At 40.4% G+C, this 12,746-nt stretch overlaps 2 protein-coding genes across 2 annotated transcripts; both read left to right on the plus strand.

Moving 5' to 3' along the window:
• Positions 1–2,719: 2,719 nt before the first annotated feature.
• rplp2b (ribosomal protein, large P2b) lies at positions 2,720–5,645 on the plus strand. The gene is made up of 5 exons (XM_085402735.1): positions 2,720–2,848; positions 3,668–3,791; positions 3,911–3,959; positions 5,011–5,106; positions 5,533–5,645. The coding sequence occupies exons 2-5, from the start codon at positions 3,669–3,671 to the stop codon at positions 5,607–5,609; spliced, it is 345 nt and encodes a 114-aa protein (XP_085258861.1). The 5' UTR covers positions 2,720–2,848; position 3,668; the 3' UTR covers positions 5,610–5,645.
• A 3,074-nt stretch (positions 5,646–8,719) lies between these two features.
• LOC146678749 (ferritin, heavy subunit) lies at positions 8,720–11,604 on the plus strand. The gene is made up of 5 exons (XM_085402737.1): positions 8,720–9,016; positions 9,670–9,775; positions 10,328–10,474; positions 10,779–10,904; positions 11,193–11,604. Exons 2-5 carry the CDS (start codon positions 9,674–9,676, stop codon positions 11,349–11,351), a joined length of 534 nt encoding a protein of 177 aa, XP_085258863.1. The 5' UTR covers positions 8,720–9,016; positions 9,670–9,673; the 3' UTR covers positions 11,352–11,604.
• Positions 11,605–12,746: the final 1,142 nt, after the last annotated feature.

A 12,746-nucleotide genomic window follows, 5' to 3' on the forward strand; every position in this document is an offset into this window, starting at 1 on the left:
ATATGAGTCATCTCTGTGGGCTGATTGCTCCAGAGGGCGGAGGAGCTGACACTCATTGATATCCAGAGATATTTTCTGTTGGCTCCTTCCACAAAAAAGGAAAGATAAAGTACAAATCCATAAAACAAGTATTTCCTAAGGTTTTTTCAATGCAAAGATAAATTGTTAACATTCACAAATATCAAGGCTAATAATACACTATACAGACAAAGGTATTGGGCCACACTTCTTAATCTTTGAAATTTTAAAAGTAAACATTAAAAGGTTCTATTGGGGCTTGTAGTAAAAAGCACCTAAGCCACCAACACTCTGCAGACTCAGAAACTGCAGCGCTCCAAACCTCTGGCATTAACATCAACATGAAGACTGTGCACAGGTAGCTTTGAGGTACAAATCGCCATGAATGATGAAATCCAGAAATAAATGCTTACTCACTAAATGTTATACATCCAAGATCGTTTAAGACAACAGTCTGCCTATCTGACAAGTATCCCTCTCAGGTAACTCCTGCAAGTTTGCTGCTCTTGTCAGTATTAAGTAGTCTTTGCACCCCATCCAGACTGTATATGTCTGAGAGGAAGGAGGTCTGTAACAAGAGCTCGGGCCTGTTCTCCTGGAACCAAGCAGCGCACGTGACAGCGATTCATTAGAGCTGGTTGTTCACACTACAGCTTGAGAGCACAGCACAGCTGCTGCCTTCTCATGGCATTGACGCCATCCGTCGCAGGCTCTCATGTGTGGATGGTTCACTTCGTCTCTTCTGGCAACTGAAATCAATCACACCCAGGACCAAACGCAGCAGCAGCGGGGACAGAAGAAGAGGCAGGAAGCCAAACCGGACCAGGAGCCAAGTGAGCAGTAGCAGCAGACAAGGAGGAAGAAGCTGATTCATGTTCATATACAGTGTAACACACACTGAAATGGTTAGAGGAGAGCTGCTGCAGAGTCACGAAAGCACAAAGCTTCATGTGCAAAAAGATGCAGATGATTTATAGATATTATCTGATTATTATCTTATCTTATACATGAGTATTGACCCAAATAATGAGGTGGGGATGGACTTCTGCAAACAGCACCAGAAGAAGGCTGATAAAAGTCTCCTGGATGAGATACAAATATGGATTCCCAGTAACCTTTGTGGATCATTTAAGATTTTATTTACTTTTCCTGTTTAACTGGACAGAGTGCAAATTAAAAAACAAGCGAACTATAATTTAATGTTGCACTATGCTGAAATAAATCTCAGAGGTTCGTTCCCACCCATCTTGAAAAATCACAAGATTAAAATAATACATCTACATAAATGTCTTTACTGCTTTTCTTCTTGTTTAGTTCCTCACTATCTAACAGGGTTATGATTAGGCTTTACAAACGTCTCTAATACTGTATTATTAGTTAATTAGCAATTGATTACTATTATGCATTATATTAGGCACTATGTTAACAAAAAACAGCTGTGTTTTGCGACATTGATTTGTCCATATTGTAACCCTGGCTCACTGGAAGTTAGTTCCAAAGAAACTCGGCCCACAACTTGTAAACTTTTACATTTATTCACAGTTGGTCAAGTTTCATATATAATAATTTATAATCAAAGAAAAATGTCCACAGGATGTCCACTCTAGGCCTCCAAGTGTCCACAGCCAAACCACTCACATACTCAGTACAGGAGCCTCTCAAGGTTGCGGCTGGAGCCCTTCTCTTTACTCTACATACTCTGTATGCATATGACTGCACACCGCGTTGTAACACAAAACCCAACACTGAGTCCACAGACAATGCCATGGCGGGGCTGATCAGTGGAGGAGATGACTCTGCCTGCAGAGGTTCAGAAGATGACAGGCTGATGTGCTAAAAACAAGTTGGTTCTAAATACCAACAGGACCAGAGAGCTGATAATTGATTTCAGGAGAAGTCAGAATGGCCACTTACCACTGAACATACAGTGCTGTTCTCAGGAAACAGTCTGTGTTATGCTTATTTAATGAGGCGGTGCGTGTTGTGTGTCCATGTGAGGTCCCTGAAACCGGAGACTCTCTAGACGCCCTTATGTATACAGTGCTGTGAAAAAGTATTTGCCCTCTTCCTGATTTCTGTCTTTTTTTCATATTTGTTCACAACACATATATGGAAAAGGGTTGGAGAGAGTGTCAAGTTTCAGGGGCCTCACACAGACACACAACACACACTGCCTCATCACAAAAAGTACAACATAGACTGTTTCCTGAGAACTCCTGAGAAATTAATTTTCAAGGAAGTGTAGTGTCACTTTTTTTTTTACACAGCGACATTAAAGTAACCTTGATTCTTGTAAAAGTGACATTTCATCCAGCGCTTCATATCAATAAAGCATGTAGTTACAAGCTCCAAATCTTTTATACAGGATATGAGTACATCAGAGGGACAGCTTAGTTTGAACGGTTTGAAAGCAAAGTTAGAGAGACAAAGGATGTTGAATATGGAGATGCCAGTTAGGAGCAAAAGAGTAAGACCACAAAACTGATTCATAGAGTGAGAGATGGAGGACATGGAGAGGATTGGTATACCAGAGGAGGATGCAAGACATAAAGTGAAATTAAGGCAGATATTCAATCCACGGTGAATCCAAGATCAAATCCAATCCAAGAAGAAGAAGAAGAATGTATTTTTTGTGTAATATTTCGCGTTAGGTAAAGTTTTTACACCGAGGTTGCAAACACACTCCTGAGCAGCAGGCCTCGCCTCGGTTCCTGCTTACTTTTAATGCTTTTACGAAGAAGAAAGGCTACTTTGCTTTTTTCCGGTGACGTAACTTCCTTTCTGTCCCTGCTAACCTCAGAGTGAACACGCGCTCTCCTATCTAGCTCAAGTAAGTTTGGTTTTAAAACGTAAATAACGTATTAAACACTGAGAAAATAACTGAGCCACCCAGATAAGCATGTACACTTTCAGCCCAGGCATTTTAAGAATATTAAAGAGCGTTTAGCCAACATTAATTCCTTTCTTTGGCTCCCGGAGCTTACGCTAGGTTGGCTAATGGTAGCGGAGAGCCGCATGGGTGTTAAAATTATGCCGTGTTTTCCCACATTGTCGCATTTTTGAGGATTTATAGAGGTAGAGAAAACAGTATTTTAGTAGAAGCATATTCAATATTCGAAAATATGTAGTTTTTAGATGAGTGGACGATGGGTATCGGCTGTAAAGTAAAGCAGCGAACTTCTGTTTTACTGAAAATCGCCGTAATAACTCAGAAATGCGTTGGGATCACAGTCCTGTAGCTGTCTAAACCCAGGAAAAAACGGACCCCTAAAGGGGTCGACCCTACGTCTTTTGATGTTTTTTGTTTGTTTGGGGTTTTTTTGTTAAATGATGCACTAACAAGGACAGCATTTAATATTCCCCTGCTGTGGTGAAGCCATATATTTCTTATAAACTGTAACATTTTCACATAAAAATCAGAGATTGAGCTTTTGAGGCATACCATAACTTTCTCCAGGCTTTGATTTTTATATAAAAATTTAGCATATGCTGATAATGAAGAAAAATTAACATGTTGTATGAGTTGTTGTGTTTCCACTTTTGTTAATGCAAAAACAGATTGTCTGAACTTTAGACATAACTCATTTTCCTGTGTCCATAAAAACATCCCGCATGGTTACTAATGTTTCCAGTAAACTTGGTGTTTCAGGATGCGTTACGTTGCTGCTTACCTGCTGGCTGCCCTCGGTGGCAATGAAAACCCTGATGCCAAGGACATCAAGAAGATCCTGGAGAGCGTTGGCATTGAAACCGATGACACACGCCTCGACAAGGTACACAGCCACCTGCTCCTGTTTGTGTTTTATTACTGTTGTGGCTTCAGTTTTTCCCGGCAGCTGGTTCCTACCTTTAGGTTATGTTTATAATTGCGTCTATCTTTCTCTCTCAACAGGTTATCAGTGAGCTGAAGGGCAAGAACGTGAATGACGTTATTACCACAGGTGAGTTTCCCACAGTTTCATTTATGTGTGTGTGAGACCATGATTAATTTTGGTTTACAATTTTGTTTGGCTGAAATGTTGTTAGGTCTGAAAGTTTAGAATTAAATGGCTTCAGGCAGTATTTTAATACTGACATGGACTCCCTGCAGGGGTCTGAACTAGTTTATGATGTTGGATACTGTGACTAGTGATAAACTCATTTGACGCACAGGGAAAACAGATTTAAGGGTAAAAAAAAAAGAGTTATTAAAAATATGAGTGAACTAAGCTCTCAATGCTGGATTCCTCCGTAATGGAGGATGGCACACTGTGTATGGACCACAGTTATACTGGAGAATTTGTTCATTGAAAATGGTTCATAAGGGTATTGTGTATAGACAAATTACTTATTGTATGCACAAATTATACTTCTTAATTAATTTTTATTAGTCATCTTACACACTCAGTGCAATAGGAGTAAAAAACAGAAACCCAGTAGCAAGTTTAAAAGACTAAAAAAAGAACTCATTACTAAACTACTACTAAAAAAGATACAGCGAAGAACAACAGAATGAAATATAAACGTCATAATGTAGAGTACTGCAGATGGGCAGAAAAGTGGCACAGTGTTAAAGGGTTAATATCAGTGCTACTGGTGCATGCAGCAAGTGATACTTGTAATGCAAAAACAATCCTAAAATACAGTTGGGATGGTGTGAGTGCAAGTTGCAAAACATCAATATTTGATTTTCTTATTTGGGTCTTCGTGATAGCTGATCTTGCACCCTATTTGTGGGCTGAAATAAAATATTTCCTGAGTGTGTCATGGTGCATTTGCTGTGATAATGAGTTTTCTTGCCATAGTTTCTATAAACCCGCAGGGCATGATATCTCACTGGACAAAGTGAATCGATTTGAATATAAGATAAGAAAAAAGTTGTATTTAATCAGATGTGTAAAGTCAGACCACATGTAATGATAACGGACCGTTTCTGACCTCTGTCTTGTTTCTGACTGCTGAGTGTCGATGTTATCACTTGTGCTTCATGTCTGCCAACTCGTGTCTCCTCAGGTTACGGTAAGCTGGCCAGCATGCCAGCAGGTGGTGCCGTAGCCGTTGCCAGCTCTGCAGCTGCTGGCTCGGGCGGAGCCGCAGCTCCTGCTGCAGGTGAGCATTGCAGCTTAGCACCTTGTTTGGCACCATCAATCATATTTGCCACTTTGTGATTTTGCCTTCACCTTGTATGCTTGTACGACTACATGGAGCCAAATAATGATCTGTTGACATGAAAGATGCATCTACACAAGTTAATCTACACAAAATCCGCACTATACTGGGTAAATACAGTGCAGGCATTTAAATTTATTCTACGGTTTTAAGTTGAATGGTTTTAGAAAAGAGGCTTTTTTTGTTTTTATATTAATACAGCAGCGTGTAAGAAACGCTCAACAAAAACTGGGAAATTCCAAAATAAAAATCAGTTGCATTTAAATATATTTTAAAACAACCGTTATATTAGGCAACCACGTGAGCAGGTTGCTGTGTCATGGTGATGACAGCAGGACGTGATGTCAAGTGCTTTTTGTTTTTCAGCTGAGGAGAAGAAAGAGGAGAAGAAGGAAGAGTCTGAGGAGTCTGATGACGACATGGGATTCGGCCTTTTCGATTAAACTCCTTGAACTGATCAATAAAGTTTTTACAAAATCCCTCTTATGCAGCTTTTCTCTTTACTTTAAAACTTGTGTGTGGGGGGGTTGTGTAATTTGACCTGATCGGGCCTATTCTTTGTTCGGGTATGTGATCTTATTCAGTTTAATGGAGAAAAAAAAACTGAAAAGGCTCTGGCTGATGAGATTGAGCCCAGTGTTCAGTAGATGGCGCTGTGGAGCCTTTGAGCGCTAAAGCAGACGACACCAAATCCTTCATTTTTGGGCTTTTGTTCAGCGGTTTGAATGATCCACGAGCTTAGACGCAGATATCCACACTTGACACCTGTGAGGCTAACACTTAAATTATTAACAGCTAGGGACAAAGTGTCACGTGACGGCGAACTGCTGCCGGCACGGCTGAAGCTGCACGTAGTCCTCTGTGCGTCAGCAGCAGTGAGCCTCAGAGGGGGAAAAGCAAAGTTGCAAAAAAAGAAGTATTAGTTTTGAGGAAAAGAAAGGATGCTGCTGCTTCAATTGCATAGCGTAAAGGTAAATAAGACAGTTGTGTAAACGATAAACGCTTCGCCGATTGAGTGTCGGCAGCCTGTCGCTATGACAACTTTACACATTAGTAAATATCTATTCGCATACATCTTAATGTTTTATAAAATACATATTTAACAAGTAAGAAGACTGTTTTGCAGTGCTTGATGTGAGTAAAACGTAAAACTACATGTATGTAAAATTCGAACGTTGGTCTAGAAATGATACTTTTATGGTTAATTCATTAGATTTTAGCAGGGAACAAACGGTTTTACAAAACAGCTCAGGTGTAATAAGCAATAATAAAATTAAAACAAACACTCTCCTGAAAGCATATATTATCAGCGTGTAAAGGTCAACACCCAGAATGTAAATTATTCACCACAGTATAAACCGCGCAGGCGTCCAGTATCAAGAGCGATTTTCTCTCATTATATGGGACCAAACATCACATGTTGTTTTTATTGACTGGGAGTTCTACTGAATGCCTCTTCCAAGTATCTAGGGTGACAAGATGTCCTGCTTCACGTGGAGCTTAACAGCATTTTTATACCTTGAACCCTTGTCCCACATATTAGGACATTGCTCTATATTTGGCTCTTGTTTAAAAGAGACAGATAGCTCCCTAGAAAGATTTGGCTCAAATATGGATTCGTTCCTACTGAAAACTAAAGATCAAATGCTGAAATATTTGCTTCCTTGTAAAAAGCTTTAACATTTTAATTTAAAAACAATTACAGCACATTTGTTCTTTTTTATGATCTGTGCCAAAATTTTAACCGAAACACCTTGTCCGTGTTTACTTTTCAAGTTAGATACATTAAAAAAAAATTCAAACAACCTCCAAACTTTAGAAATGGGTTCCAAGCAAACATACACTCAGTGGACAATTTGTTGGGTGCACCTGTTCAACAGCTTGATAATGTAAATACCTAAAATCAGCCAATCACACCGCAGTGGCTCAGTGCAAGTAGGTTTTTAAGGATGGTCACAATGACTTGCTAGTTCAAACCAGTTCAAACCAAGCTATCATCACAATGGGGGAAGAAAGATGATTCAAGTGACTCTGAACGTGGTTGCTGGTGTCAGATAGGCTGGTCTGAGTGTTTCAGAAACTGCTGATCTATTGGGATTTTCCCACACAAACATTTCTAGGGTTTACGGAGTATGAAAAAGAGAAATTATGCAGTTTCTCTGGATGAAAAGCCTTGTTGATGTCAGAGGAGAATTGCCAGACTTGCTTCAAACTCTGGAAAACAACAGTTACCGAAATAACCACTCATTACAACAAAGGTGTGCAGAAGAGCATAACACTGGATACACAAAACCTGAAGCAGTTACACAGCGGACGACCACACTGTGTGCTACTCTTGTCTGCAAAGAATGGGAAACGGAGGCTACAATTCACACAAACTCACCAAAATTGTACAACAAAAGACTGGATAAATGTTGATCTCATGAGTCTAAATTTCTGCTCCCACATTCAGAATCCTGATCAGAATTTGGTGTAAACAAGATGAAAATACTGATCCATACTGTCTTGGATCAGTGGTTCAGACTAGCGGTAGTGGTGAAAAGATGTGGGGATATTTTTCACCATGCTTTGAGCCCCTTAATATCAACTGGGCATTATTTAAACACCACAGCCCACCTGAGTACTGTTATTGACCATGTCCATCCATTTGTGACTACAATGCACTTATTTGTGGATAGCTACTTCCAGCAGAATAATGTGCCATATCACAAAGCTTGAATCATCCCAAACTGTTTTTTTGAAGATGACAATAAGTTCACTACACAAATGATCTCCATGGACACTAGATCTCAATCCAGTAGAGCACCTTTGGGGTGTGGTGGGTCAGGAAATGTACATCATGGAGCGAGTGTGTGATGCTGTCACATCAATATGAACCAAAATCTCTGAGGAGTGTTTATAGCACCTTGTTAAATCTAGGCGATGAAGAGTTTAGCTGGTCCAAACTTGTACTAGAAATTGTGAGTGTACTCTAGATCCCAGTTTGTTGGCATCTAAGTGAGGAAAACTACACACAATGCTCCAACAAATACAATACTTAGTATGTGCAAGTAGTGTTTATTTTTTTCTCTCATTAAAAACAAAAAGTGAAGAAACAAACAAAAACAACCCTAGGGAGAGCTGGTTGCCCCTTTGGGAAACCTTGCCTTGGTAATGACACAACAAGCCTACGCTATGGATTTTTACCAAGGCAACTCCTGTGCAGGGTGTCATAATGAACTTGTTAGTCATGTTCTGGTAAGTGATCATGAGACTGTTTCTTAACCTCCAATTTTCTGGAATGTTTTAATGACATAGTAAAAAAAAAATAAAAAAATAGATGAATCATTCCACGTGATCAAAGGTGAGTCAGCAGATCTTGTTACAAACCACAAACAGGACCAAAGACGTATGAACTAGTTAGTATTATCACTTCTAAGTTGACTTTGTTCACATGTGAATGAAAATGATGAAAAGGATGTTTTGAAATTAAACAAAATAAAGTCAAATAGGCTCACTAACACTGGGGTACGTGCTCTGATGTTCTGCCTCTTGGCCCCTCCCACACCCCCGCCAGGTGACGTCACTAAGTGCTAATCTACAGGCGCCTGAGTCGAAACATTCAGTCGTGTCTCTCGTTATCGGACAGTGAAGGTTACCTGCTTCAACAGTGCTTGAACGGCAACCTTTCAACTGTCTTTATACAGCACAGCACGGGACCAGTCGCTCCGATACATCGAGTGAATTTGAACTTGAAACATTAGCTAGCTTAGTCAGCCTTGAAAACCACCTAGCTCGGAAGCTAACTCTTTGTTTTGCTAACAACGCACTGCTTCGACCTCCTCTCAACAAGACCTGCCACTGAAATTTGGTAAGGAAACGTTCCCTATGTTTTCTTTTCTTATCGTTATGTTTGATTATAGATTCCAGGCTGCCATTGGCTTTGTAGTTTGATAATACTGGTTCGATTTATCCGCTTCAGGTCGCAGTCAGTGTGGGCCTGTACGCATTTGGCTGCCCAAGCTTTGCGCAGTGTTTTCAGCGCCATGTGTGGCTTCCTTCAAACACATCGTACTAAATAAATATTTACTTTATTTAAACAAGTCGAGCTTTAACCAGATTCATACTTTACGTTGTGACTTATGTAATTGTTAAGGCCTGTTTTAATGGTAAAGAGTGCAAAGTTTAGCAAATGTTTTCATGAAACTTTTTTTCCCCTGATTTTTGCCTTACGTAACGTACATGGTCTAGCCCAGTGATACTGTTTGATGAAAGAATAACGTTCGTCAAACATCAAAAATACTGAGCAACACAATCAGTATTACGCAGCTGTTATGAGGTGTGACACTTATAAGTCGAGCTATTGTCTGAGGTTCGTGGGCCAAACCCCAGAAATGTATTTAAACACAGTAAAAGGAGCCTATTTAAAAAAAAAATCAGAACCTTTTCACTGCTCTTGAACTCGTCCTACTCTAATCACCTTTGCAATTAGTTACTGATATAATTGTGATTTTTATGTTTCAGAACCATGAGTTCCCAGGTCAGACAGAACTTCCACCAGGACTGCGAGGCTGCAGTCAACAGGCAGATCAACCTGGAGCTGTATGCCTCCTACGTCTACTTGTCTATGGTAAGAGCAATCCATGGTGCACGGTCAGATTAAAAAGGGTTATTGAAGGACAGCTCAGTGGAAAGTACCAGTCTGTAACATCTGGTGACATTCGGGTAATCGTGCTCGGAGAAAAGGGAAGCGTGAGTAGATTTTATTTATAATCAAGAAGTGATTTGAATTCCTTTTAACTAGGCTGCTATGTGGTATAAGTGCTGTGCTTGGTTTCAGTCCAGGTACAGCCATTGAGCTGAGAAAAAGGCAGGGGAAGTGGTTTCGGAGGTGTTGAAGCAGCCTACTGCCATTTAAAATGGATAAATAAATAACCCACTATCAGAGCAAGCTGCTTTTTAAACAGGATTAGTCAAATATAAGGGAGGTTTTTAAACTGAGGGGATATTAATGTTTAGGTATTGAATTAAAAAAAGTTGAAGTTCCTTTGAGTATGTATAAAGAACAGGCAGGCAACTATGGTTTCTGTCCTCTGTATGACAAGTCCTTTTTGTTTGTAATGGTTTTGGCAGGTAGATTTTAAAAACCTTACCTAAAGTTTACAAACTTTCTTCCTTACAGTCCTACTACTTTGATCGTGATGACCAGGCATTGCACAACTTTGCCAAGTTTTTCCATCATCAGTCACATGAGGAGCGTGAGCACGCTGAGAAGCTAATGAAACTGCAGAACCAGAGGGGTGGAAGGATCTTCCTCCAAGACGTCAAGGTATGAGATTTGTGAAAACAAATGGACTGTAACTTATGTTAACTTCTGGCTGAGTGTGAGATTGTTCTGGGCTATCTTAAGCTTCACATAGGGACAGAGAGATACCGTGGGCGTGCAGAGTCTCTTATCGCTTTCGGGCATGCAAACATGACCGCCAGAACTCGAGTGAAACGTTAAACCGCAAATCTGCTTTACATATTCAGGAAGCTTGTTTTTTTAGGTCAGGTTGGTGAACGTTTATCTTTCATTAATAAATGTCTCACTTGTTTTTGGGTTTTGTTTTTTTATGATGCTTTAATTGCAGAAGCCAGACAGGGATGAGTGGGGCAGTGGTGTCGAGGCTCTTGAATGTGCCCTGCAGCTCGAGAAGAGCGTGAACCAGTCACTGCTGGATTTGCACAAACTCTGCTCTGAACACAATGACCCACATGTGAGTACTAAAATATGATGTGTATGTTACACAGCAAAGTGCAGTGAGAAGGAACACCAAAATTAAATTGTGAACACACGTAAGGCATGCTGATTGGTTGTACACCTGCAAATCTGGAAATCCATTTTATTTTTTGTGTAATATAAAAACATAGGTGACTCTGATGTGGCCTGTATGACATTTATTTTTAAAGTGTACGTATAATGCAGGAGATGTCTCTCCTTTCTTGGTTTTTTTGTTTGGTTTTTGTTTTGGTGTCGTCTTATTAAACCAAACTGTCTCTTTCAGATGTGCGACTTCATTGAGAATCACTACCTGGATGAGCAGGTGAAGTCCATCAAAGAGCTGGCTGACTGGGTGACTAATCTGCGCCGCATGGGCGCTCCCCAGAATGGCATGGCGGAGTACCTGTTTGACAAACACACTCTTGGCAAAGAGAGCAGCTAAATCTCTCACACCACATTTACTACAGCTTATGTGTATTTGTATCTTGCTTCAAAATGAAAAGCCATCTGCATGTTGCTGGTTAGACCTTTAAAGTTATTACTCATGTTATTATTAGAAGCCCCTGTGAGTTTGTTCAAACCCTCCCTATATCTTGCATGTCTCTCTACAATTAGAAATGCTCGTCATTGCTACATATTTGCTGTATTTTAAAGCCTGGAGGTGTTACTCAGACCAAATAAACCAACCCTCTGGATTCTGAACAGTTTTTTGTCTTTCATGTTTCTGTGATGGTAAAAGTGCAAAAAAAACCTGCCTACACCAAACATCAATCTGTTTCAGTTCCTTCTCCAGAGAAAATAAACTGCAGCTGATTGCCTTCAGATAAAAAATTCACACACGTTGGAGCTAAATGGCACAAATGTCAGGTCCGTTTAAATTTTTCAGCAACTGGTAGTTTAAAGTCTGGCAGCAATTCTTGTTTTAGCATAAACAAGCAAAATAGTCAGTTTAGCTGAACGTAAACAGTTTTCAGAAAGCCTCAATTCTCCTGAAACGTACCCACCAGAAATCCCAAATAAGCACCTTGATGTTATACTAATTGGCAGTTTGTTGTCCAAGTTTTTCAAATTTACGTTCTCAAGCTCCCTCAGTATTTTATTTTATTTTTTCCCTCAAAGTTTACGAAACTAATCTGGGGATTTCCAGCTTGAGCAAAGCTTGTACAGGAAATCAAGATGAAATGTCCGAGAGTCTATCTGCGTCATCAGCAGTTCCCTCTGTTTTGCAGTCGCATACATGTTTTCTTCCAAGGATACAGACTGTGCGCTCTGGTATTAATTGTGACTCCCTCCAGTGGTGAGTTACAGCCAGCAAGACTAACAACAGCGTTGGTGGCAAGAGTAAAGGTGTCAGCAAGGCGGAAGAATGCCTTACAAGCCGCCATAATGGAAAAAAACTGCAAGTTACTAAATGCAGGATAATGTATGCCAGGGAAATGTGTTAATTAGCCTAAATGAAATGAACGTATTTGGGCTTCACCTAAAACAAACTTAAGATTTATTTTTTTATGGCTTGATTTGCATCCATCCATTCGCTTCCGCTTATCCTTTTCAGGGTCGCGGGGGGCGCTGGAGCCTATCCCAGCTGTCATAGGGCGAGAGGCAGGGTACACCCTGGACAGGTCGCCAGTCTGTCGCAGGGCTAACACATAGGGACAGACAACCATTCACACCTAGTGACAATTTGGATTAATCAATTAACCTATCCCCACAAGCTGCATGTCTTTGGACGGTGGGAGGAAGCCGGAGTACCCGGAGAGAACCCACGCAAACACGGGGAGAACATGCAAACTCCACACAGAAAGATCCCGGCCTGATGGTGGAATTGAACTCAGGA

The sequence above is a fragment of the Rhamphochromis longiceps genome, linkage group LG1 (assembly GCF_057381845.1).
Source record: "Rhamphochromis longiceps isolate RC_006_pf linkage group LG1, R_longiceps_female_GT1.1, whole genome shotgun sequence".
In the NCBI taxonomy this organism is placed as follows: Eukaryota; Metazoa; Chordata; class Actinopteri; order Cichliformes; family Cichlidae; genus Rhamphochromis; species Rhamphochromis longiceps.

Coding starts and splice junctions, on each gene's coding strand:
- rplp2b (XM_085402735.1), top strand. CDS start 3,669: ATGCGTTACGTTGCTGCTTACCTGCTGGCTGCCCTCGGTGGCAATGAA. Junction 3,792..3,910: donor ATGACACACGCCTCGACAAG/GTACACAGCCAC, acceptor CTCTCTCAACAG/GTTATCAGTGAGCTGAAGGG. Junction 3,960..5,010: donor GAATGACGTTATTACCACAG/GTGAGTTTCCCA, acceptor GTGTCTCCTCAG/GTTACGGTAAGCTGGCCAGC.
- LOC146678749 (XM_085402737.1), top strand. CDS start 9,674: ATGAGTTCCCAGGTCAGACAGAACTTCCACCAGGACTGCGAGGCTGCA. Junction 9,776..10,327: donor CCTACGTCTACTTGTCTATG/GTAAGAGCAATC, acceptor TCTTCCTTACAG/TCCTACTACTTTGATCGTGA. Junction 10,475..10,778: donor TCTTCCTCCAAGACGTCAAG/GTATGAGATTTG, acceptor CTTTAATTGCAG/AAGCCAGACAGGGATGAGTG.